The sequence below is a fragment of the Hyla sarda genome, chromosome 4 (assembly GCF_029499605.1).
Source record: "Hyla sarda isolate aHylSar1 chromosome 4, aHylSar1.hap1, whole genome shotgun sequence".
NCBI lineage: Eukaryota > Metazoa > Chordata > Amphibia > Anura > Hylidae > Hyla > Hyla sarda.
Genome location: NC_079192.1, coordinates 345288981 through 345311747, shown reverse-complemented (window position 1 = coordinate 345311747; position 22767 = coordinate 345288981). Strand labels below are relative to the sequence as shown.

The following is a 22767-nucleotide window of genomic DNA, read 5'->3' as shown; positions in this document are numbered from 1 at the left end:
TTGTAGGTAAGGTAAATCTGGGAAAGTTTGTTTGCTGCAAAAAATTCTGCTATATGTGTCTGGTAGGGAATTGTAACTGGGGATTGGATAGTGGTTGGAGGTCTCAAAGATAAAAAATAATAATAAAAAAAAAAATGGTTTTATTACCTGTAGGAAATAAGTGAAGTGCAAGACATAATCAAAATGTAAAAACTTCTAAAGTTTTACTACAGACTGCAATATGGCTAAAAACATCGGGGGAGATTTATCAAAACCTGTGCAGAGCAAAACTTGCTTCTTTCATTTTTATGAAGGCTTGTGAAAAATGAAAGAAGCAATCTGATTGGTTGATATGGGCAACTGGGCAAGTTTTCCTCTGCACAGGTTTTGATAAAGCTCGCCCATCCAGCTGATCCACATATGACTCTACAAGCATGTCCTTGCAGGGTCTGAAGCTGCATGGAAGTCATGCCGCTACAGATTAGGAGAGTGCGCAGACAGCGCAGAGAGAAGACACTGTGGCCAGCATTTATCATTGTAGGTGTAAGGTGAAGCATTTTTCTACACCTTTTTTGTGTGTGCTGATAATGTGTAGGAGCACCACATTTGTTAAATGGTCAGAAAGCATTTGATCAATTTTGTGCAGGTAAACATTTTATGAAATTTCTCTCTTAACATACACCAAAAAGCTAAGCTAAGTCTGGGCTGGTGTAATATTAGAGACTTTTCAGTGGCTTTGCGCCTTTTTTGCGCCTTTTCACAAAAATGCGCAGTTCATAAAACCATTCCATATCATGTGTATTGCCAAAATCAGTGGATTGCAACTCAAAATCAGCAGAAATGTGTAAACCAAAAGGCGCAAATAAACCTTGCTTGTGGCTTTTTTGTGCCTTTTGTAGATACAAAAAACTGTCTAAAGACAATGATAAATGTCGGCCTGTATATCTCATCTGCTTCAGTCTTGGTGATTGCTGGATATCAGGTAGCTACATGAGCTGCTTGGTTTTAACAGACCCAGATCAGCCTTGCAGAGGATGCTCAGCGGGTAAAATTTCCAGCAACAGAATAAAAATGTAAGCCAAAATCACGTAAATGGAATTATTTCTACCTTTTCTGTGTTTAAGATCGGCTCCTGGTTTTGACTTTGACAAATACTGATGCAAAATACTTCTGTTTAGTCGTAGTCTTAAGATAGATATAAGGGCAGACTAGATGGACTTAGTAAATATATACCATTATTGTGGTATATATGAGAACTATAGACATAGCTATATTATCTATAAAGGGGGGGGGGGTACTAAGGGACAGGGGAATAGAGTCAGGAAAGAAAATCTAAGAGCATGTGTAATAAGTGCACCTGATCAGTCTGTGTATTTTGCTCTGGTCAGGAGAGAGTTAAGTCCCTGAACAATAGCAGCAGAAGTGGGGTTATTTCTATGTCATCCAACCTCTTTGAAGTGCTGCTGATTTGACTTTTATCTTTGTCTGTTTTTTTGTGCACACATGTACTTTGTTTAGCCATGGCTTTCTGTCCTATATGATTTTAGCCCTGTTATATATTCTTTTGTTGTTCTGTGTTCTTGGTCGGTATTTAATTTGTCCTGTTTGTATCCTGTTATGTATTCCTTGTTTGTTCACAGCTGTATTCCTGGGTCTTTGCCTAGGTTTGTGTTTTGGATTTTGAATTTCCTCCAAGGTTAGATCCTGCCTCACAGTGGTGTGCCCCTAACTTGGAGCCTATTTAGATTTTGGTATTTTGTGTAGTGTTTTGTATTTTTCTGTGTCCCTTCATGATTGGAGTTTGGGTTTATAGTTATAGTTTCCTGTTTTTGGCTTTTCCCTAGGAGTCCGATTCGATCCTTAGTTCTAGGGTATCTTGTTCTGTTTAGTATCTTGGTTCATGTTTAGACCTGTGGGTCTTTTTGACCTTTTTAGTGCTTGTTCTTGTCTTCCTAGTATTTCTCTATCCTTGAGCCATATAATGTCTGACTTCAGTTTACCTGTTTTCCCCTGCATTCTGGATCTAGTCCCACTGTTTTTTATATTTTCTAGCATTCTGTTTTGTTCATATTATCATATCTGACTCTTATCATGCTCTGGTTTTTAGGCTTTTGTCTGTACACTATGGGGGACATTTATCAATGTTTGCTTATGTATTCCTCTTTTTAGTTATTTATTTCTTACTATTTTTTGCTTATGTGAGACTTATCAACTGCTTTCAGCTTGTTGATAAATTTCTTTCACCTAAGCAATTTTTCTTTTTTGCTTTGGTAGTGGCTTTTTCTGCTCCATGTCTGAGCTGGAGTAAATTTAGTAGGTTTTTTCATGCGATGGGACTTTTTTTTTGCGACTTTCGCACTTGATAAATCTCTGACCACTGCAAGTCAAAAATCAACTTTTGCTTTGGTAAGCAAGATTTTTATTTTTTGCTTAGGACACTCAACATGCAAAAAGTCGCAGAAAAAAGAGCGTAGTCGCACGTGCGGCTTTTTTGCAAAAATTTTAAGCAAAAAAAAAAAATCTAATAAATGCTTTGATAAATGTCCCCCTATATTTACTTGCTGCTGTGTTCCCTGTTTGTTGGTTGTTTTATTAACCTCTTGTATCCTGACTTGTAACCGACTTTGTACTACAGTATTCAGTTTGTTGTTTTGACCATGATGCCCCTGCACCTTAGAGTATGAAATGCCTCTCAGTTGTGAGCTGCCAAAGTAGGGCAGTTGTGCAAGTAGGGCAGGAAAAGAGGTTCAAGTTTAGCTTACGGCTCAATCTTCCCTGCCCTGTGTGACATTACGTGGCACCATGTGTATCATTTTTTTTTTTTTTTGCATGCAGGTTATTGAATGTTTTTCAGCTTTCTTCAAGCAATCCAATGGGGGGGAGGTGGAAGAAAGGATAGAGGATGTATAGGTAGGTAAGATGAAAAGGGTGGCACAGAATAGGTTTTTATGAAGACCTAAGTAATACAGAGCGTGAATCAAGGATAAAGCATCATAAACCTGGTTTACCTTTTTAAGCTGCATAATTACCTTTTTAAGCTGCATATAGAATGGGGGTAGAGATTCACCATGTAATCCTTATTTTGGTGCTATTGGAGTTACTGATAAATATTTACTTATTAATTAATAAAAATAAAAAAAAGTAGAATGTTGCCCATCCTATTGGATGTAGATTTCACAAATTTTAGATATTAAGCTTACAAACCCGAAAAAAGCCTGGCTGGAAGGAAAAGGGGCGGGTTGTCACAACCTGACTTATTTTCTATTAAATGTACAGAAAATCCTGTAGCTAAATTACTGGAAATTTCCACCAAATTTCCAAGAAAATGCTGGTCAGAATTTTGCTGACCTATGAGTTCCAATAGAAAATACAGTGGATTCATGCATTGTCAACCCTTTTAGTAAATCAAGGCCAAAGTGTTTAGCACTTTCTTTTTTTTTTTTTTTTCTTCTTTGTATTTTTCCATAGTATTTGCTAATTCCCTACGCTAATTCCTTACGTTTTTTTTATTTATTTATTTTTTATAACTGAAGTTTAATTTTGGTCTCACCTGACCAGAGCACCTTCTTTCACATGTTTGCTGTGTCTCCAGAATGTCTTGTGGCAAACTTTAAATGGGATTTTTGTTTATGGCCCGCTCAACAACAACAAACTCTTCCTCCTCAGAGCAAATTTGCAAGGATGCTATGTGCACAGATTTATTTACATTTACAAAGGATTATGAGTGGAATGTAGTTTTCTTTGTGGGTAATTTTCCATAGTACTAATAGTACAAATTTTCCTAAGGTGTTTTTTTTTTTTTTTTTAACTGCTTTGAGCTGTCAGGTTTTCCAGAGCTCAAATCATCACATTTTATGTTGGAAAATTAGAAAATATGTTGGGATTTTTCAAAACTGTTGGGGACATGCCCCTTATTCAGTGACCATGCCCATTTTCTAAAATTGGGAGTGAGTAGTGTATTTTGGATTTTGTGTCAGAAATTCTAACAGACAACACAAAAAAAAACATATAAAATCTATTCGGAAAAGCTTTAGTAAATTAGGTCCAATGTCTTGACTAATAAGAATTGTAGTTTGGGACATAAAGTCCTATAAGCAGACATCCCACCCTAAGACTTCTTATTTAGTAGATCTCAGTCATGGTGCAGTCATGAAGGAGAATGCAGTGGAAATAATGAATTATTATTTTTTTTTATTTCAAATTCAAAATACACAAGGACTTTGTAAGTCTGACAGGACATCACACACAGAGAAGGTAGTTTTGCAGAGCTTGCATAAACAAACATAAGCAAATACAATGGTAGTATAAGTAAATTATATGGATATGATAAAAGCAAAACCATTTAAGAACAAGGAATAAAATTGACTGCCAAGGATGAGACTAAAATACAGTCCTCTAAATATCATGTCTGGTAACAGCACACATGGACTAATTCATGGACTGAAGCAACTAATGAGAAATTAAAAGCTCTTTGCTACAAAGAGGAGAAAGGTAGAAAAGAAGGGAACAAAAAGACTGCAAGGAACCTAGATGTAGAAACTGGAGAGAGAAGTGCACAGAAAGCGGGCACCGGTGGGCTATGAGATCTGTAAAAGAGATAATGTTGCGGTAATGTTGGAAGGAACAAAATTCCAGCCAAGGCTGAATGGTATCGTTAGTCTACATCGCTAGTAGTGATTGACAGGATGTTCTCCATATGTTGAACATGCATGACCCCAGCAAACCATTCCTTCAAACTTGGAGGTTCAGAAGAATGCCATTATCTGGAAATAACTGTCTTGGCCCTTTGAAGATGACTGGTCAGGGACTTTTTATAATTGGATTGGGCCACGGGAACATTTAAAGAAGGACCGCCTAAGATTTAGAAGGAATAGATAACCCTGAGAAATCAGCTTTAATTTTGAGAACAGCTTCCCAAAATGGTTTAACCTCTTCAGGACCCATGACGTATGCATACGCCATCACACCCTGGGTCTTAAGGACCCATGACGTATGCATACGTCATGTCTTTTCCTGGTCTCCGCCGCTCACCCGGCGGAGATCGGAAGCGGATCCCTGCTGAAATCCTTCAGCAGGGATCCAGGGCAAACGCCCGTTGGGGCCATGTATGCCCCCCATGTCGGCGATCGCTGCAAATCACAAGGGAAATCGCCCTTGCGATCTGCGGCGATACCGGGCTGATCGGGTCTCTGGGACCCGACCGCCCGGTAATTTCGCATGATCCCGGCTGTCACAGACAGCCAGGACCATGCTAAAGCATAGGAGCGAGGTGGCAAGCCTGCCACCTCCTCCTATACCCTGCGATCTGTCGGTTAGTTAACCGACCAATCGCAGGAGGGGGGGGCGGTTACTTCCTCCCGTCCTGCCCAGCCCCTTGAAGTCCGGAGAGGACGGGAGGAAGACCAGAGGATGCGGCGGGGGACGGGGGAGTGCTGGGGACCGGCCCCGGTACTTACCTCGTCCCTGAAGACCCGGATCCCGCTGGGGAAGATGGCGGCGACAGGTGAGTAAATCTTCAGCCGTGGTCGGGCCCTTTACAGCAATGCACGTCGCCGTAAAGCGACATGCATTGCTGTATTGGGACCCTATATACTACAACTCCCAGCATGCCCAGACAGCCCTTGGCGTCTGGGCATGCTGGGAGTTGCAGTTTTGCAACATCTGGAGGTCCACAGTTTGGAGACCACTGTGCCCTTCCAGATGTTGCAAAACTACACATTCTCAGCATGCCCTTACTGTCCAGGCATGCTGGGAGTTGTAGTTCTGTAACATCTGGCCCTTCAGATGTTGCAGAACTACAACTCCCAGCATGCCTGGACAGTTTTGGCATACTGGGAGTTGTAGTTTTGCAACATCTGGAAGGGCACAGATTGGGAACCACTGTAGTAGTGGTCTGCAAACTGTAGTCCTCCAGATGTTGCAAACTACAACTCCAAGCATGCTGGGAGTTGTAGTTCGGCAACATCTGGCTCTAAAGATGTTGCCGAACTACTACTCCCAGCATGCCTGAGAATGTTTAGGAGTTGTGGTTTTGCAACAACAGGAGGCACACTGGTTGGGAAACATTGTCGGTTTCCTAACTCAGTGTTTCCCAACCCGTGTGCCTCCAGCTATTGCAAAACTATAACTACCAGCATGCACTGATAGACTGTGCATGCTGGGAGTTGTAGTTTTGCAACAGCTGGAGGTCCCCCCTTGTGAATGTACAGGGTACATTCACATGGGCAGGGGCTTACAGTGAGTATCAGGCTGCAAGTTTGCGATGCAGCAAATTTTGCGCGGCAGCTCAAACTCGCAGCGGGAAAATCGCTGTAACCCCCCCTGCCCGTGTGACTGTACCTTAAAAACACTACACTACACTAACACAAAATAAAATAAAAAGTAAAAAACACTACATATACACATACCCCTACACTGCCCCCCTCCTTCCCCCAAAAAAAGGAAAAACGTCTGGTACGCCACTGTTTTCAAAATGGAGCCTCCAGCTGTTGCAAAACAACAACTCCCAGTATTGCCGGACAGCCGTTGACTGTCCAAGCATGCTGGGAGTTTTGCAACAGCTGGAGGCACCCTGTTTGGGAATCACTGGCGTAGAATACCCCTATGTCCACCCCAATGCAAATCCCTAATTCAGGCCTCAAATGCGCATGGAGCTCTCACTTCGGAGCCCTGTCGTATTTCAAGGCAACAGTTTAGGGTCACATACGGGGTATCGCCGTACTCGGGAGAAATTGCCTTACAAATTTTGGGGGGCTTTTTCTCCTTTCACCCCTTATGAAAAGGTGAAATTGGGGTTTACACCAGCATGTTAGTGTAAAAAAAAAAATTTTTTTACACTAACATGCTGGTGTTGCCCTATACTTTTCATTTTGACAAGAGGTAAAAGGGAAAAAAGCCCCCCACAATTTGTAATGCAACTTCTCCCGACTATGGAGATACCCCATATGTGGGCGCAAAGTGCTCTGGGGTGCACAACAAGGCTCAGAAGGGAGAGTGCACCATGTACATTTGAGGTGATTTGCACAGGGGTGGCTGATTGTTACAGCGGTTTTGACAAACGCAAAAAAAAACCAAAAAAACACATGTGACCCCATTTCGGAAACTACACCCCTCACGGAATGTAATGAGGGGTGCAGTGAGAATTTACACCCCACTGGTGTCAGACAGATCTTTGGAACAGTGGGCTGCGCAAATTAAAAATTTTGTACAGCCCACTGTTCCAAAGATCTGACAGACAACAGTGGTGGGTAAATGCTCACTGTACCCCTTGTTACGTTCCTCAAGGGGTCTAGTTTCCAATGTGGTATGACATGTGGGTATTTTTTGTTGTCCTGGCACCATAGGGGCTTCCTAAATGCGACATGCCCCCGAGCAAAATTTGCTCTCAAAAAGCCAAATATGACTCCTTCTCTTCTGAGCATTGTAGTTCGCCCATAGTGCACTTCATGTCAACTTATGGGGTACCTCCATACTCAGAAGAGATGGGGTTACAAATTTTGGGGGCTATTTTCTGCTATTAACCCTTGGAAAAATGTGAAATTTGGGGGGAAGCACACAGTTTATTGAAATTTTTTTAATTTTTTTTTACATATGCAAAAGTCGTGAAACACCTGTGGGGTATTAAGGCTCACTTTATTCCTTGTTACGTTCCTCAAGGGGTCTAGTTTCCAAAATGGTATGCCATGTGGGTATTTTTTGCTGTCCTGGCACCATAGGGGCTTCCTATATGGGACATGCCCCCCAAAAACCATTTCAGAAAAACGTACGCTCCAAAATCCCCTTGTTGCTCCTTCCCTTCTGAGCCCTCTACTGCGCCCGCCGAACACTTTACATAGACATATGAGGTATGTGCTTAATCGAGAGAAATTGGGCTACAAATAGAAGTATACATTTTCTCCTTTTACCCCTTGTAAAAATTCAAAAATTGGGTCTACTTTGCTGCTATTCCTGTGAAACACCTAAAGGGTTAAAATGCTGACTGAATGTCATTTTGAATATTTTTGGGGGTGCAGTTTTTATAATGGGGTCATTTGTGGGGTATTTCTAAGATGAAGACCCTTCAAATCCACTTCAAACCTGAACTGGTCCCTGAAAAATTGTGATTTGGGAAATTTTGTGAAAAATTGGAAAATTGCTGCTAAACTTTGAAGCCCTCTGATGTCTTCCAAAAGTAAAAACTCGTCAATTTTATGATGCAAACATAAAGTAGACATATTGTATATGTGAATAAAATAAAATAATATTTTGAATATCCATTTTCATTACAAGCAGAGAGCTTCAAAGTTAGAAAAATGCAAAATTTTCAAATTTTTCATCAAATTTTGGGATTTTTCACCAAGAAAGGATGCAAGTTACCAAAAAATTGTACCACTAAGTTAAAGTAGAATATGTCACGAAAAAACTATCTCGGAATCAGAATGATAACTAAAAGCATTCCAGAGTTATTAATGTTTAAAGTGACAGTGGTCAGATGTGCAAAAAATGGCCGTGTCCTAAGGTGTAAAATGGCTGGGTCCTTAAGGGGTTAAAGGGGTTATCCAGGAATAGAAAAACACAGCTAATTTTTTTTTTTTTTTGCAAAAACAGCTCTACATCTGTCTCCAGGATGGGTGTGGTTTTACTACTTGGCTCCATTCACTTCATTGGAACTGAGCTGCAGAACCACACCCAAACTGGAGACCAACAGAGTTTTTGATAGAATTTCTATTTCTATTCCTGGATAACCCCTTTAAGACTAAGACTAGGACAGTCCCACCAAATATTCATCATTGTACTGTTGGCAGACCCAAATGGCACTGAGGGATACAAGCAATCAAGAATCACTGGTATACGATACCAGCGCAAGAGGCTAAGTTAAACAGAAAGTCTTTAATCACTCGGGACAATTCCTTGGTTGAAAAAGAAGCTTCAATTGACTTGATGGATTCCTGAGAGTGGAAGCATAAGAACATGGTAGGATGCGGGAAGGAGCAGAGGCAGGGGCAGGTGGTAGATGATATACAGTGGGTGAAATAAGTATTAAACAGATCACCATTTGCCTCACTAAACATTTTTCTGAAGGTGCTATTGACACAAAATTTTCACCGAATAAAGCTAGGTAACAACCTAAGTAACTCATACATACAATGAAATTAAAACAAATTTGCTCAGAAATTAAGTTGTGTAATGTTAAATGACACATGGAAAAACTATTGAACACGTGAAGAAAAGTAGGTGCAAATAGTCTTGGAAAGCAAAGACAACAGTGGAAATCTATCAGTAATTACAAAGCAATCCAGCCCCTTGACAGTTCAAATGAATACTTTGGTTCATTGTTACATAAGACACATCGCATGATGGGTAAAAGCCTAGAGCTGTCTAATGACTTTTGCAACTTAAAGGGGTTCTCCGGTGCTTAGACATCTTATCCCCTATCCAAAGGATAGGGGATAAGATGCCTGATCGCGGCAGTCCCGCCGCTGTGGACCCCGGGATCTTGCACGCGGCACCCCGTTTGTAATCAGTCCCAGGAGCGTGTTTGCTCCGGGTCTGATTACCGACGACCACAGGGCCGACGGCGTGCAACGTCACGCCTCCGCCCCCGTGTGACGTTACACTCCGCCCCCCAATGCAAGCCTACGGGAGGGGGCGTGATAGTTCATGCACTATTTCTCCCGTTACTATCTTCCTTCACAAAATAACATCCGTTATCAATAACGGACTATAACGGATTAAAACGGATATTAGAAAATCCCATAGACTATAATGGGATTATCTAACGGACGTATAGGATTTTGTTACTGCCGTTTTCAGCTCATTTTCACATGGAACTTCTTACGGATGTTTAAAAACGGAGAATTTTGTAGTGTGAAAGGGGCCTTAAAGTTGGATGGGAAAATGAAGAAAACATTTTTTTTTCAGTAAAATGGTGTTACCCTAAATTTTTCATTTTCACAAGGGAAAATAGGAAAAAAGCCCCCCAAAATTTGTAACCCAATTTCTTCTGAGAAAGAAAATACCCCCAATGTGGATGTAAAGTGCTCTGCGGGTGAACTACAGTGCTCAGAAGAGAGAGAGCGCCATTGGGATTTTGGAGAGAAATTTTATCCGGGAATTGAAGGCCACGTGTTTACAAAGCCCCCATAGTGCCAGAACAATGGACCCCCCCCCCACGTGACCCCATTTTGGAAACTACACCCCTCACGTAATGTAATAAGGGATACAGTGAGCATTTACGCCCCACAGGTGTCTGACAGATTTTTGGAACAGTGGTCCGTGAAAATGAAAAATGTAATTTTTCATTTGCACAGTCCACTGTTCCAAGGATCTGTCAAACACCAGTGGAGTTTAAATGCTCACTGCACCCCTTATTAAATTCTGTGGGGGATGTAGTTTCCAAAATGGGGTCACATGTGGGGGGCTCCACTGTTCTGGCTCCACCGGGGGGCTTTGTAAACGCACATGGCCCCTGACTTCTGTTTCAACCAAATTCTCTCTCCATAAACTCAATGGCGCTCCTTCTCTTCTGAGCATTGTAGTGCGCCAGCAGAGCACTTGACGTCCACACATGGGGTATTTCCATACTCAGAAGAAATGGGGTTGCAAATTTTGGGGGGCATTTTCTCCTATTACCACTTATAGAAATGTCAAATTTGGGGAAAAACCAGCATTTTAGTGAGAAAAAAATTAAAATTCATTTACACATCCAACTAAAAGTCGTCAAACACCTGTGGGGTGTTAAGGCTCACTGGACCCCTTGTTACGTTCCTTGAGGGGTGTAGTTTCCAAAATAGTATGCCATGTGGGGGTTTACTTGCTGTTCTGGCACATAGGGGCTTCTTAAATGTGACATGCCCCCCAAAAACCATTTAAGAAAAACTCACTCTCCAAAATCCTCATGTCACTCCTTTCCTTCTGAGCCCTCTAGTGCACCCGCCGAACACTTCACATATACATATGAGGTATTTCTTTACTCAAGAGAAATTGGGTTACAAATTTTAGGAAGATTTTTCTCTTTTTACCCCTTGTAAAAATTCAAAAACTGGGTCTACAAGAACATGCGAGTGTAAAAAATGAAGATTTTGAATTTTCTCCTTCACTTTGCTGCTATTCCTGTGAAACACCTAAAGGGTAAACACACTTACTGAATATCATTTTGAATACTTTGAGGGGTGCAGTTTTTATAATATGGTAATTTGTGGGGTATTTCTAATATGAAGGCCCTTCAAATCCACTTCAAAACTGAACTGGTCCCTGAAAAATTCTGATTTTGAAAATTTTGTGAAAAATTTGAAAATTGCTGCTGAACTTTGAAGCCCTCTGATGTCTTCCAAAAGTAAAAACATGTCAACTTTATGATGCAATCCTAAAGTAGAAATTTTGTATATGTGAATCAATATATAATTTATTTGGTATGTCTATTTTCCTTACAAGCAGAGAGCTTCAAAGTTAGAAAAATGCAAAATTTTCAAATTTTAGAATTTTTCACCAAGAAATGACAAAAATTTACCACTACCATAAAGTAGAATATGTCACGAAAAAACAGTCTCGAATTCAAATTTATAAGTAAAAGCATCCCAGAGTTATTAATGCTTAACCCCTTAAGGACCAAGGACGTACAGGTTCGTCCTTGGTCCTGCTCCCGTGATATAACGCGGGGTTACACGGTAACCCCGCATCATATCACGGCGGGCCCGACGTCATAGTGAAGCCGGGACCCGCCGCTTATAGCGCGCAGCGCCGATCGCGGCGCCGCGCACTAGTAACCCTTTAGCCGCGCGCTCAGAGCTCAGGGCTAAAAGTGAAAGTAAACGCTGCCGGTTAACTCAGTGGGCTGTTCGGGATATCCGCGGCGAAATCGCGGCATCCCGAACAGCTTACAGGACAGCGGGAGGGCCGCTACCTGCCTCCTCGCTGTCCGATCGCCGATTGACCGCTCAGTGCCTGAGATCCAGGCATGAGCAGTCAAGCGGCAGAATCATTGATCACTGGTTTCCTATGAGAAACCAGGGATCAATGATGAAGATCAGTGTGTGCAGTGTTATAGATCCCTATGGGAGCTATAACACTGCAAAAAAAGTGGAAAAAAAAAGTGAATGAATATCATTTCACCCCCCTTTTCCCATAAAAAAAAAAAAAACACAGTGTAAATAAAAATAAACATATATGATATCATCGCGTGCGGAAACTTCCAAATTATAAGAATATATCGTTAATTAAACCGCTCGGTCAATGGCGTACGTGCAAAAAAACTCCAAAGTCCAAAATAGTGCATTTTTATCAATAAGTCCTATCAATGCAAAAATGGTACCGTTAAAAACTTCAGATCACGGCGCAAAAAATGAGCCCTCAAACCGCCCCATACACGGAAAAATAAAAAAGTTATAGGGGTCAGAAGATGACCATTTTAAACGTATTAATTTTCCTGCATGTAGTTATGATTTTTTCCAGAAGTACGACAAAATCAAACCTATATAAGTTGGGTATCATTTTAATTGTATGGACCTACAGAATAAAGATAAGGTGTCATTTTTACCGAAAAATGTACTACGTAGAAACGGAAGCCCCCAAAAGTTACAAAACAGCATTTTTTTTTTCAATTTTGTCGCACAATGATTTTTTTTCCGTTTCACCATAGATTTTTGGGCAAAATGACTGACGTCATTACAAAGTAGAATTGGTGGCGCAAAAAATAAGCCCTCATATGAGTCTGTAGGTGCAAAATTGAAAGCATTATGATTTTTAGGTGATGAGGAAAAACACAAGTGCAATAACGTAAAATCCCATGCTCCTTAACTACTTAACGATGCAGGACATATATTTACGTCTTGCGCCGGCTCCTGCGATATAACGCGGGGTCACGTGGTGACCCCGTGTCAAATCGGGTCAGTCCCGGTGGCCATCAACGGACGGGACCCACGGCTAATACAGGACATCACCGATCGTGGTGATGCCCTGTATTAACCCTTCAGACACGGCGATCAAAGTTGACCGCCGCATCTGAAGTGAAACTGAAAGTTTCCCAGCAGCTCAGCTGGGCTGTTCGGGACCGCTGCGATTAAATTGCGGTGTTCCAAACCGCTTATAGGGAGGATCCCTACCTGCCTCCTCGGTGTCCGATCGGCAAATGACTGCTCCGTGCCTGAGATCCAGGCAGGAGCAGTCAAGTGCCGATAACACTGATCAATGGCATGTTAATGCATGCCAGTGATCAGTGTAAAAGATCAGTGTGTGCAGTGTTATAGTCCCCTATAAAAATGTGTTAATATATGTAATTTAACCCCTTCCCTAATAAAAGTTTGAATCACCCCCCTTTTTCCCATTAAAAAATATGTGTAAATAAAAATAAAAATAAACATATGTGGTATCGCCACATGTGTAAATGTCCGAACTATAAAAATATATCGTTAATTAAACAGCACGGTCAATGGCGTACACCTAAAAAGTCCAAAATAGCGTATTTATGGTCACTTATGTTCATTTATGGTCACTTTTTGATACCATTAAAAAATGAATAGAAAGCAATCAAAAAGCTTGATGAAAACAAAAATGGTACTGATAAAAACTTCAGATCACGGCACAAAAAATGAGTGCTCAAACCGCCCCGTACGCGGAAAAATAAAAAAAGTTATAGGGGTCAGAAGATGACATTTTTAAACCTATAAATTTTCCTGCATGTAGTTATGATTATTTCCAGAAGTACAACAAAATCAAACCTATATAAGTAGGGGGTCCTTAAAATCATATGGACCAACAGAATTAAGAGAAGGTGTCATTTTTACCGAAAAATGCACTGCGTAGAAATGGAAGCCCCCAAATATTACAAAATGGAGTCTTTTTCTTCAATTTTGTTGCCATGGATTTTTGGGGTAAAATTAATGTAGCGCAAAAAATAAGCCATAATATAGATTTTTAGGTGGAAAATTGAAAGGGTTATGATTTTTAAAAGGTAAGGAGGAAAAAACGAAAATGCAACAACTGAAAAACCCTGAATCCTTAAGGGGTTAAGGGGCCAAGATTAGAGCATGGGGTCCAGATAGTATCGAAAGTATATGAGGATGTTACAACACTGCACATGGTCTGCTATTTCTGCCATCATTTTTTCTGTGACATGTCTGTTCAATGACTGATCTGTGCTACAGATGCTTTTCTTAAAGAAGCTTGGCATAAGATTAGAAGAAAATATGTTGCTGATTTTTATAAATCCAGTCCTCAAAATATTAGTACTGTAACTCTGAGACTGTTACAATCTGCCTCGACTGACAATATTTACACCATATTAAGTTATAAGTATTTCAGTATGTTAATTCCAAAGTAGTTTTTGTGTATTCTTACTCTGTAAATTAACAGGGACTGAAAACTCCAAAGTTTAAGCTTACTTTCAGTTAAATAATAAGTATGCATTGCATACATATCATATCACATTCTGACATATGTGGTTTCAACTGCTGCAGCTCGTCTTCTTCCCTATATACTGTTTTAACCTTCTTGCTAGATATTACAATAAAATGTCTTGCCACAAGAGGCATAAGGCTTGTCTGTGTTCATGTGTGGTCTTTTAAGGACAAACACCAGCAAGTCACATTAGGGTATGGCAGGAATTCTCAGCAAAGTTTGTGCAGAAAAATATTAATGTTTTATGTACTATGTTAATAAATACAGAGCAACTACCAAGCTGTGACAGTTTTTTCTGTACAGTGGTCCCTCAACATATGATATTAATTGGTTCCAGGAGAACCATCATATGTTGAAACCATCATATGTCGAGTACATATGTCTATTTAAACATGGTAATTGGTTCTGGGGCCTCGGAACCATTGTATGTTGAATACATATCTCTATGGGAAACTGCTATTTGGTTCTGGGATGACCATTGTATGTGGAGTGTATGGGGAGTGTTTAACAAACCAAGGTGCCTCCAGCTGATGCACAACTACAACTCCCAGCATTCATGTACAGCCATTGACCGTCTGGGCATGCTGGGAATTATAGTTTTGCAACAGCTGGAGGCACACTGATAGGGAAACATTGATGTATGGGGTGTATAGTGTTTATATGCATTGTATGTGATGTGTGACATCGCATAGAGTACTGTACAGTTCTTTAAATACCTTCAGGGGGGGACAGAATGTCCTCCATTACGATCCTGCCAACTACAGCTCTATAGGAAAGGAAGGGGAGGGCAGCCAGCAGCTCATTGGATGCCTGCAGCAAGATGCTGCAGGCTATTGGCTATGGCTGCACTGGGGGGGGGGGGCGGGGCTTACACGGAGCTCACAGTGGAAGCCTGCGTGAGTTAGCAAGACAGCATGTGAGTAACAGGAGGCAGAACGGGGCACACGGGGCACATTAAACAATTATCTGTCAGTTGCTGAAGTTGTCAGTGCTGTCAGATAGCTGTTTGTATGATGGCCCCGACACACAGCAGCATCATATGTCGATGCTGCCTTCAACATACGATAGGCTCTGAGAGGCCATCATATGTTGAAATGATCATATGTCGGGGCCATGATAAGTCGGGGGGTCACTGTACTTCCACAGGACTATTTTTTTAAATGTTTTATCTATTTTATTCTACGTTGTAATTTTGTAACTTTCAGTGTGCTAAAAGTAAGTACCGTATTTACTCACAAGCTCCTTTAATTATGCACATGTATTACTTGAAATTCTCTAGTAAACTCTAAGCAGGCCTTCTAATATTGTTATAGGGAGAACTCTTTACAAAGAGTAGGGCAGCTATGCAGTCATCTTCTTCCTTGGAGGTAGTTTATGGAGAGCATGCTGCCTTGAAGCTTCCCTGCTCTCTGTGTACATCAGTTTTGCAACAGAGTGGCTGCAAGAAAAATGCATTTTTATATGATTATATACTCTACGACTATGGTCCCAAAATGGTACAAAATGTGCTGTGCAGCAGGAAATATGCTGCTTATTCTGCACTGAGCATACACAAAGGGCAAGCTTTCGGCAGCTCTGTTTTTGGGGGAGGGGCCGAGTGTCAAAGGTTTTGACCCGCCCCCGAGCAGCCCCGCCCCCAAACCTCACTGAACACACATGGCTACCGCTGGCTAGCCCTGTGTGTAGGCTCAGTGCAGAATAAGCAGTGTTCTTCCCGCTGCGGAGCATATTTTCCACATCGTGAAATATGCTGCACTAGGGCTACGTGGGACCGTAGCCTTAGGGTATGTTCAACGTACAGGATCTGCTGCATATTTTGTGCAGCTGATTTTGCTACCCATTAACTTCAAAGGGTTGCAAAATAAGTGTCAAAAAATATGCAGCAAAAATATGCAGCAAAAATGTGCAGCAGATCTTGTACGTGTGAACATACCCTAACTAGTGTTGCGTGGCATAGGCCATATTCAAATTTGCGACATTTCGTGGATATATGGACGACTATTCGTCATATATTCGCTAAATTCGCATATTCGTAATATTCACTTTTTATTTTCGCATATGCGAAAATTAGCATATGCAAAAATTAGCATATAAAAAAAGCTAAAATTTGCATATGCGAAAATGCGCACGCCAGTCTCACATAGTAGTATTAGAGCCTTCTTTACACCACACAAGCTGGAAGCAGAGAGGGATGATCACTGTGATGTGTACTGTGGAAAAAAAAAAGAATATTCGTAATTACGAATATATAGTGCTATATTCGCGAATATGCGATATTCTCGAATAAAATTTGCGTTGCGAATATCCGCGAGCAACACTAACCCTAACTTGATAAATTACACTTGAATCATCTCTTGATTTTCTGCATTTTATTTGGTTTCAGAACCTGGGTTTCTTAGCAGTAATATACTGGAAAATGTTGTTGACAGTACAAGAAGAAGTCGCAGACATGCAAGTGACAATGATTACAACATTGAAGTTCTGCTTGGAGTTGATGATTCAGTTGTCCGATTTCATGGAAAAGAATATGTGCAGAAATACCTCCTGACACTTCTTAATATTGTGAGTTTTTTTTATTTTATATGATTCATTAAGTTGTATACCTGGTACAGATGTACATACAAAAATGCTATTAAGACAGCAGTTTGCCTTTGTTACTAGAAGATGGTTCATATGTCTGATATACAGTGATGTGAAAAGAAGGAACATCCAATGTAAAGGTTATAATATAAGTACTTGATTTTCGTTCAAACAGTCTGATTGCATAATAATTAAAGGGGTATTCCAGGCAAAACATTTTTTTTTTATATATCAACTTGCTCCGGAAAGTTAAACAGATTTGTAAATTTCTTCTATAAAAAAATCTTAATCCTTCCAATAGTTATTAGCTTCTGAAGTTTTCTGTCTAACAGCTCAATGATGATGTCAGGTCACGGGAGTTGTGCATGATGGGAGAATATCCCTTGCATGATGGGAAAATATCCCCATAGGAGCTGGACAGCTCCCGGGACATGAGTCATCAGAAAGCAGTTAGACTGAAAACAGCAACTCAACTTCAGAAGCTAATAACTAGAGATGAGCGAACTTACAGTAAATTCAATTCGTCACAAACTTCTCGGCTTGGCAGTTGATGGCTTTTCCTGCGTAAATTAGTTCAACATTCAGGTGCTCCGGTGGGCTGGAAAAGGTGGATACATTCCTAGGAAAGAGTCTCCTAGGACTGTATCCACCTTTTCCAGCCCACGGGAGCACCGGAAAGCTGAACTAATTTATGCAGGAAAAGTCATCAACTGCCGAGAAGCCGAGAGCCGAGAAGTTCGTGACGAATCGAATTTACTGTAAGTTTGCTCATCTCTACTAATAACTATTGGAAGGATTAAGATTTTTTAATAGAAGTAATTTACAAATCTGTTTAACTTTCTGGAGCCAGTTGATATATAAAAAAAAGTTTTTGCCTGGAATACCCCTTTAAGCAACCTGTTGTTGCTGCCTTTAACAGAAACACCCACCAGCCAGAGCTACCCTTTTACAATGCGGTGCTATACAGTTAAAGCGCCACTGTCTTTTGCAAAAAATGTCAAAAGTTTAGATCGCACATCCTGAGACACTCTGCATTCGTGAGTTACATCCAAATAAAGTGTGCAGCACTCCTTGGCTGTCACTCAAATCCAACTCCTTAACCATTGAACTCCAACCCAGTGAATGAATTGAACAGAGCAGTAAGTCGAGTGTCTCCGTACTCAGACCTGGTACATTCAAAACTTATGAGATGTCTGAACAATATGTCCAAAGTTTTTCCAACTGACAGTGAGGCTTTAATGGCTAATAACTGCATGGACGGCAAGGAAATGTGACAGGCACAGCAGCTGTGCCTGTGCCATCTGTGGCTGGTTTCAACTGTACATGGCTGCACATGTTGATCAGATTAGTCAGCAATGGGCCCCAGAATTGGCAAACGATGATTATGACTCATTTTGCAAATAGCCCTGCTACACTACTTTTTTTTTTTTTTTTTTTAGTAGTTTGAATGCTTTCCTCTTATCTTTTATTTTACCCCCTAACTGTTTTTGTTAACAGTCTTCTATTTCTATCACTTTTACTCCTGTAGGGTATAAGTTGTTCACTCTTGCGAAGCCTGCACTAGTTGGGAGAGGTAATTGTCCTTTATTGCTGCCAAAAACCTGTTTCCCTTGCTTGACCTGCCCAGTCTATATCAGGGTAGTTAAAGTCCCCCATAATAATCCCACTTATTTGCTGCCCCATCTATTTGTCTTATTAGTAGGTTTTTTGCTGCTTACATTATAGCGTAAAACTATTCCGGAGGTGGGGTAAGGGGTATGGGATAGTAGCCCCTTACCCAGTAGGTTGTGTAGTTCATACACAACAATGTTAAAGGTGAATAAATCAAAATGGGGACCCGTCTGCAGCCCTCAAGCTTATACGATGTGGCAATAGAATGGTGAAGGCTTCTGTAAATTAGCAGCGAGGTGCGGATGGCGCTGACGGACCTAGAGCAGACACAGCAGGAATGGTAGAAGAGATTTATTTAACGAAGATGCAACACGTTTTGCTGCGCATGAAACGTGTTGCATCTTGGTAAAATAAATCTCTTCTACCATTCCTGCTGTGTCTGCTCTGGGTCCATCAGCGCCATCCAAACCTTGCTGCTGATTTACAGTAGCCTCCACCGTTCTATTGCCATATATTGTATCCAGCCTTGTCTCCCTTATCCCCACTATGTCATAGTCTTATTCCAATATTCACAACAAGACAGAGTAAGGTGCAGCTCAATTCACGTACCTACAACCGAGGTGTCTGCCTAAATCCACTACCCATGGAATAGGAAAAAGTAAAAAATACAAAAAAGGCAGTCCTCAAAGTTGTAGGGGTAATAATTATTGTTTTTTTTTGTAAATAGGAGATAAAACGTGGTATACAATTAAAAAGTGTTACACTAAACGAGAGACCACAGGGCCCTTGCGGTTTGTTTGAAAATATTACATAAAATGGTACAACAAATAAAATAAATTATGTAATACAGTATATGAAGTACCCAGTTATTGGCACCCTTTCAAAATTGTGGATAAATAAGATTTTCAAGCATGTGATGCTCCTTGGAGCAAGTAACAGGTGTGGGCAATATAAAAATAACACCTGAAAGCAGATAAAAAGGAGAGAAGTTCACTTAGTCTTTGCAGTGTGTGTCTGTGTGTGCTACGCTAAGCATGGACAACAGAAAGAGAAGAGAACGGTTTTGAGGACTTGAGAACCAAAATTGTGGAAAAATATCAACAATCTCAAGGTTACAAATCCATCTCAAGAGATCTAGATTTGCCTTTGTCCAGAGTGCACAACATTATCAAGAAGTTTTCAACCCATGGCACTGTAGCTTTTCTCCCTGGGCGTGGAAGGAAGAGAAAAATTGACGAAAGGTGTCAACTCAGGATAGTCCGGATGGTGGATAAGCAGCCCCAAACAAGTTCCAAAGATATTCAAGCTGTCCTTCAGGCTCAGGGAGCATCAATGTCAGCGAGCACTATCCGTCGACATTTAAATGAAATGCTATGGCAGGAGAGCCAGGAGGACCCCACTGCTGACACAGTGATGTAAAAAGCAAGACTACATTTTGCCAAAATGAACTTGAGTAAGCCAAAATCCTTCTGGGAAAACGTCTTGTGGACAGATGAGACCAAGATAGAGCTTTTTGGTAAAGCACATCATTCTGCTGTTTACCAAAAACTGAATGAGGCCTAGAAAGAAAAGAACACAGTATCTACAGTGAAATATGGGGAGGTTCAATTATGTTTTGTGGTTGATTTGCTGCCTCTGGCACTGGGTGCCTTGAATGTGTGCAAGGCATCATGAAATCAGAGGATTACCAACAGATTTTGGGTCGCACTGTACAGCCCAGTGTCAGAAAGCTGGGTTTGCGTCAGATCTTGGGTCTTCCAGCAGGACAATGACCACAAACATACGTCAAACACCCAGAAATGGGTGGCAACAAAGTGCAGGAGAGTTCTGAAGTGGCAGCAATGAGTCCAGATCAAATCCCACCTGTGGAGAGATCTTAAAATTGTTGTTGTGAAAAGGCGCCCTTCCAATAAGAGAGACCTGGATCAGTTTGCAAAGGAAGAGTGGTTAAACATTCCTGCTGAGAGGGGTAAGAAACTTATTGTTGGTTATAGGAAGCAACTGATTTCAGTAATTTTTTCCAAAGGGTGTGCAACCAAATATTAAGTTAAAGGGGTTATCCAGGAAAAAACTTTTTTTATATATCAACTGGCTCCAGAAAGTTAAACAGATTTGTAAATTAATAGTAAAAAATTGCCCGGACCTTCTAAGTGAGTAAGTATAGTTATAGGTATTTAAATAAATAATTCTCTGGATCGTGCTTCAATAATAATAGTATGAACAATTTATTAAAATAAGATAAATAGACTATGATTAGTTACTTCTCACAGGGCCCATGTGAGAAGAACATATACAATAAAAACAACCTTTCAATAATATTGTGCATAAAATGAAATATGAATAACAAGGATTAAGACAATATCACTGGCATTATGACAATATCACTGGCATAGATTTAGTTTCTAATGTGCAGCTGGTGTTCGTCCGCTGGTATGCAGGCACCGACTGTACAAAACAAGCGAAATGTAGCTAAAGGTGCCTGAGTGATCATTTCCCTCTTTAAACGTTCAGAATATGATATAATCGGCAACAGTTTCAAATATATGTTACCGATCCTTATAGTGGCAACCTGGGTAAGAGGCGTTGTTACCGCAGTGTCTAGGTGGTGTCGGTACACTGGGTCCTCTGTGCAACGTTCCAGATGGTAACGGTGTAATCCAGCAAGGTCCTGGTAGAAGCGGTGGCGATTATTTCTGGCTGATGGCACTGGCAGGCGCCGATGGTCACAGATCGCCGGGAGGACGTTGGCGCTGGCAGGCGCTGGAGATGGTAAGTCCTCACCGCTGACTGGATGGAGACGGGGACCGTGCGCTGGATGCGAGGAGCTCACCTCGTGTTGCCGGCGTGTGACGTCAGCTACTGCTGGAGCCGGGTTCGTTGCACTAGAACTGTTTTGCAATGTTTGGACCGGACAAATACCGGACTGGATGCCCTGATGGTTTTAGCAGTTCATAAGAGGTAAACCAGCCGTGGTTGATTCATAACTAGATTGCATATATGCCAGTGGTCATGCACAAAAGACTAGACGCGTTTCAGGGTTATTTAATGTAACCCTTTCCTCAGTAGTCATATGGTTGTCATAAACTATTCCCTTTTTATAGGAGCACAAATCCCGCCTGTTAACTCATTCCTGGATATTAATAAAAACAGTGAATGGAATTAACGGATAGGTTCCCTAGAGAGCAATGTTAAATAAAACAGAGGTGGATATGAGAAATACTGTGTGAATACTGTTGAAAGTGTGAAAATGCGTTTTTGCAGACAAAATGATTTTATAATATTAAAAGTGCAATCAAATAAAACAAAAAGTTGATGTTCAATGAATACTATAGAAACAAATATATATATTAGATTATTATTAGAAAAATTGGGCAAAATAATTTTGATTTAAAAATTTATGAAAATAAAAATGAAAATGAAAAAGGAAAATATAGATGTGAATTATATAAATAAAAATTAGAAGATATAATAATATAAATTAAGATAAAAAAATAAATAAAAAGAGTAGAAAGAAAATGTAAATGTTGTTAAAATTGTAGGGGATGGAGTCAACCCATGGAGCACCCCCCTTTATATTATACAGGGGTGTCCTCATAGGTCGAGTGCGTCCCCTACAAAAATCCAAAGAGTTCAAAGTTGGAGTTGAGCCCGCCTGGTTCCAATGTTTCAAATTCAAACATTTTTTTGCTTTCAGCCTTAGACATTTTGAGTAAAAAGCTTCCTTTTCGCCAGTCTTTTTTGACCAGCTGGAGACCGGTGAAGGAGAGAGAAGACAGATCACTGTTGTGTACTGTGGAGAAATCTGCGGAGAGTGGATGTTTCAAATTTTTATTTTTAATATTGTTTAGGTGCTCTGCTATCCTCATTTTGAGGGCCCTCTTAGTTCGACCAATATATTGTTTTTTACATCCACATTCAATGATTTATAAAAACCCCCTTTGAATTGCAGGTTATCAGGTCTTGGATTTTCCATTTGAAAGAGTTTTTTTGGGGACAAATCTGTGTAACTTTCTTGGGGCCTTTTATTTTTATGCAGTTAGCACATATCCCACACCTAATAAATCCTTTTGTACTTAGCCATGAATTAGTCTGTTTGGTTACGGGTGGTTTTATTGATGGCGCTATGGTAAGACCTAAATTTGGGGCCCGGGTATAAACTATTGGGGGACGTGATGGTAATAGTGAGCCCACCTCTCTGTCCTGCTGTAGCAGATGCCAATTTTT

General features: G+C 40.7%; 1 protein-coding gene across 1 annotated transcript in view; it reads left to right on the top strand.

Annotated features, from left to right (window-relative positions):
• LOC130267183 (A disintegrin and metalloproteinase with thrombospondin motifs 2-like) overlaps positions 1-22767 on the top strand; it is a 761535-nt gene that overhangs the window by 168155 nt on the left and 570613 nt on the right. Inside the window, 1 exon segment of the mRNA XM_056516542.1 lies at positions 16736-16914. Within this exon segment, the coding sequence (XP_056372517.1) occupies positions 16736-16914 (179 nt within the window).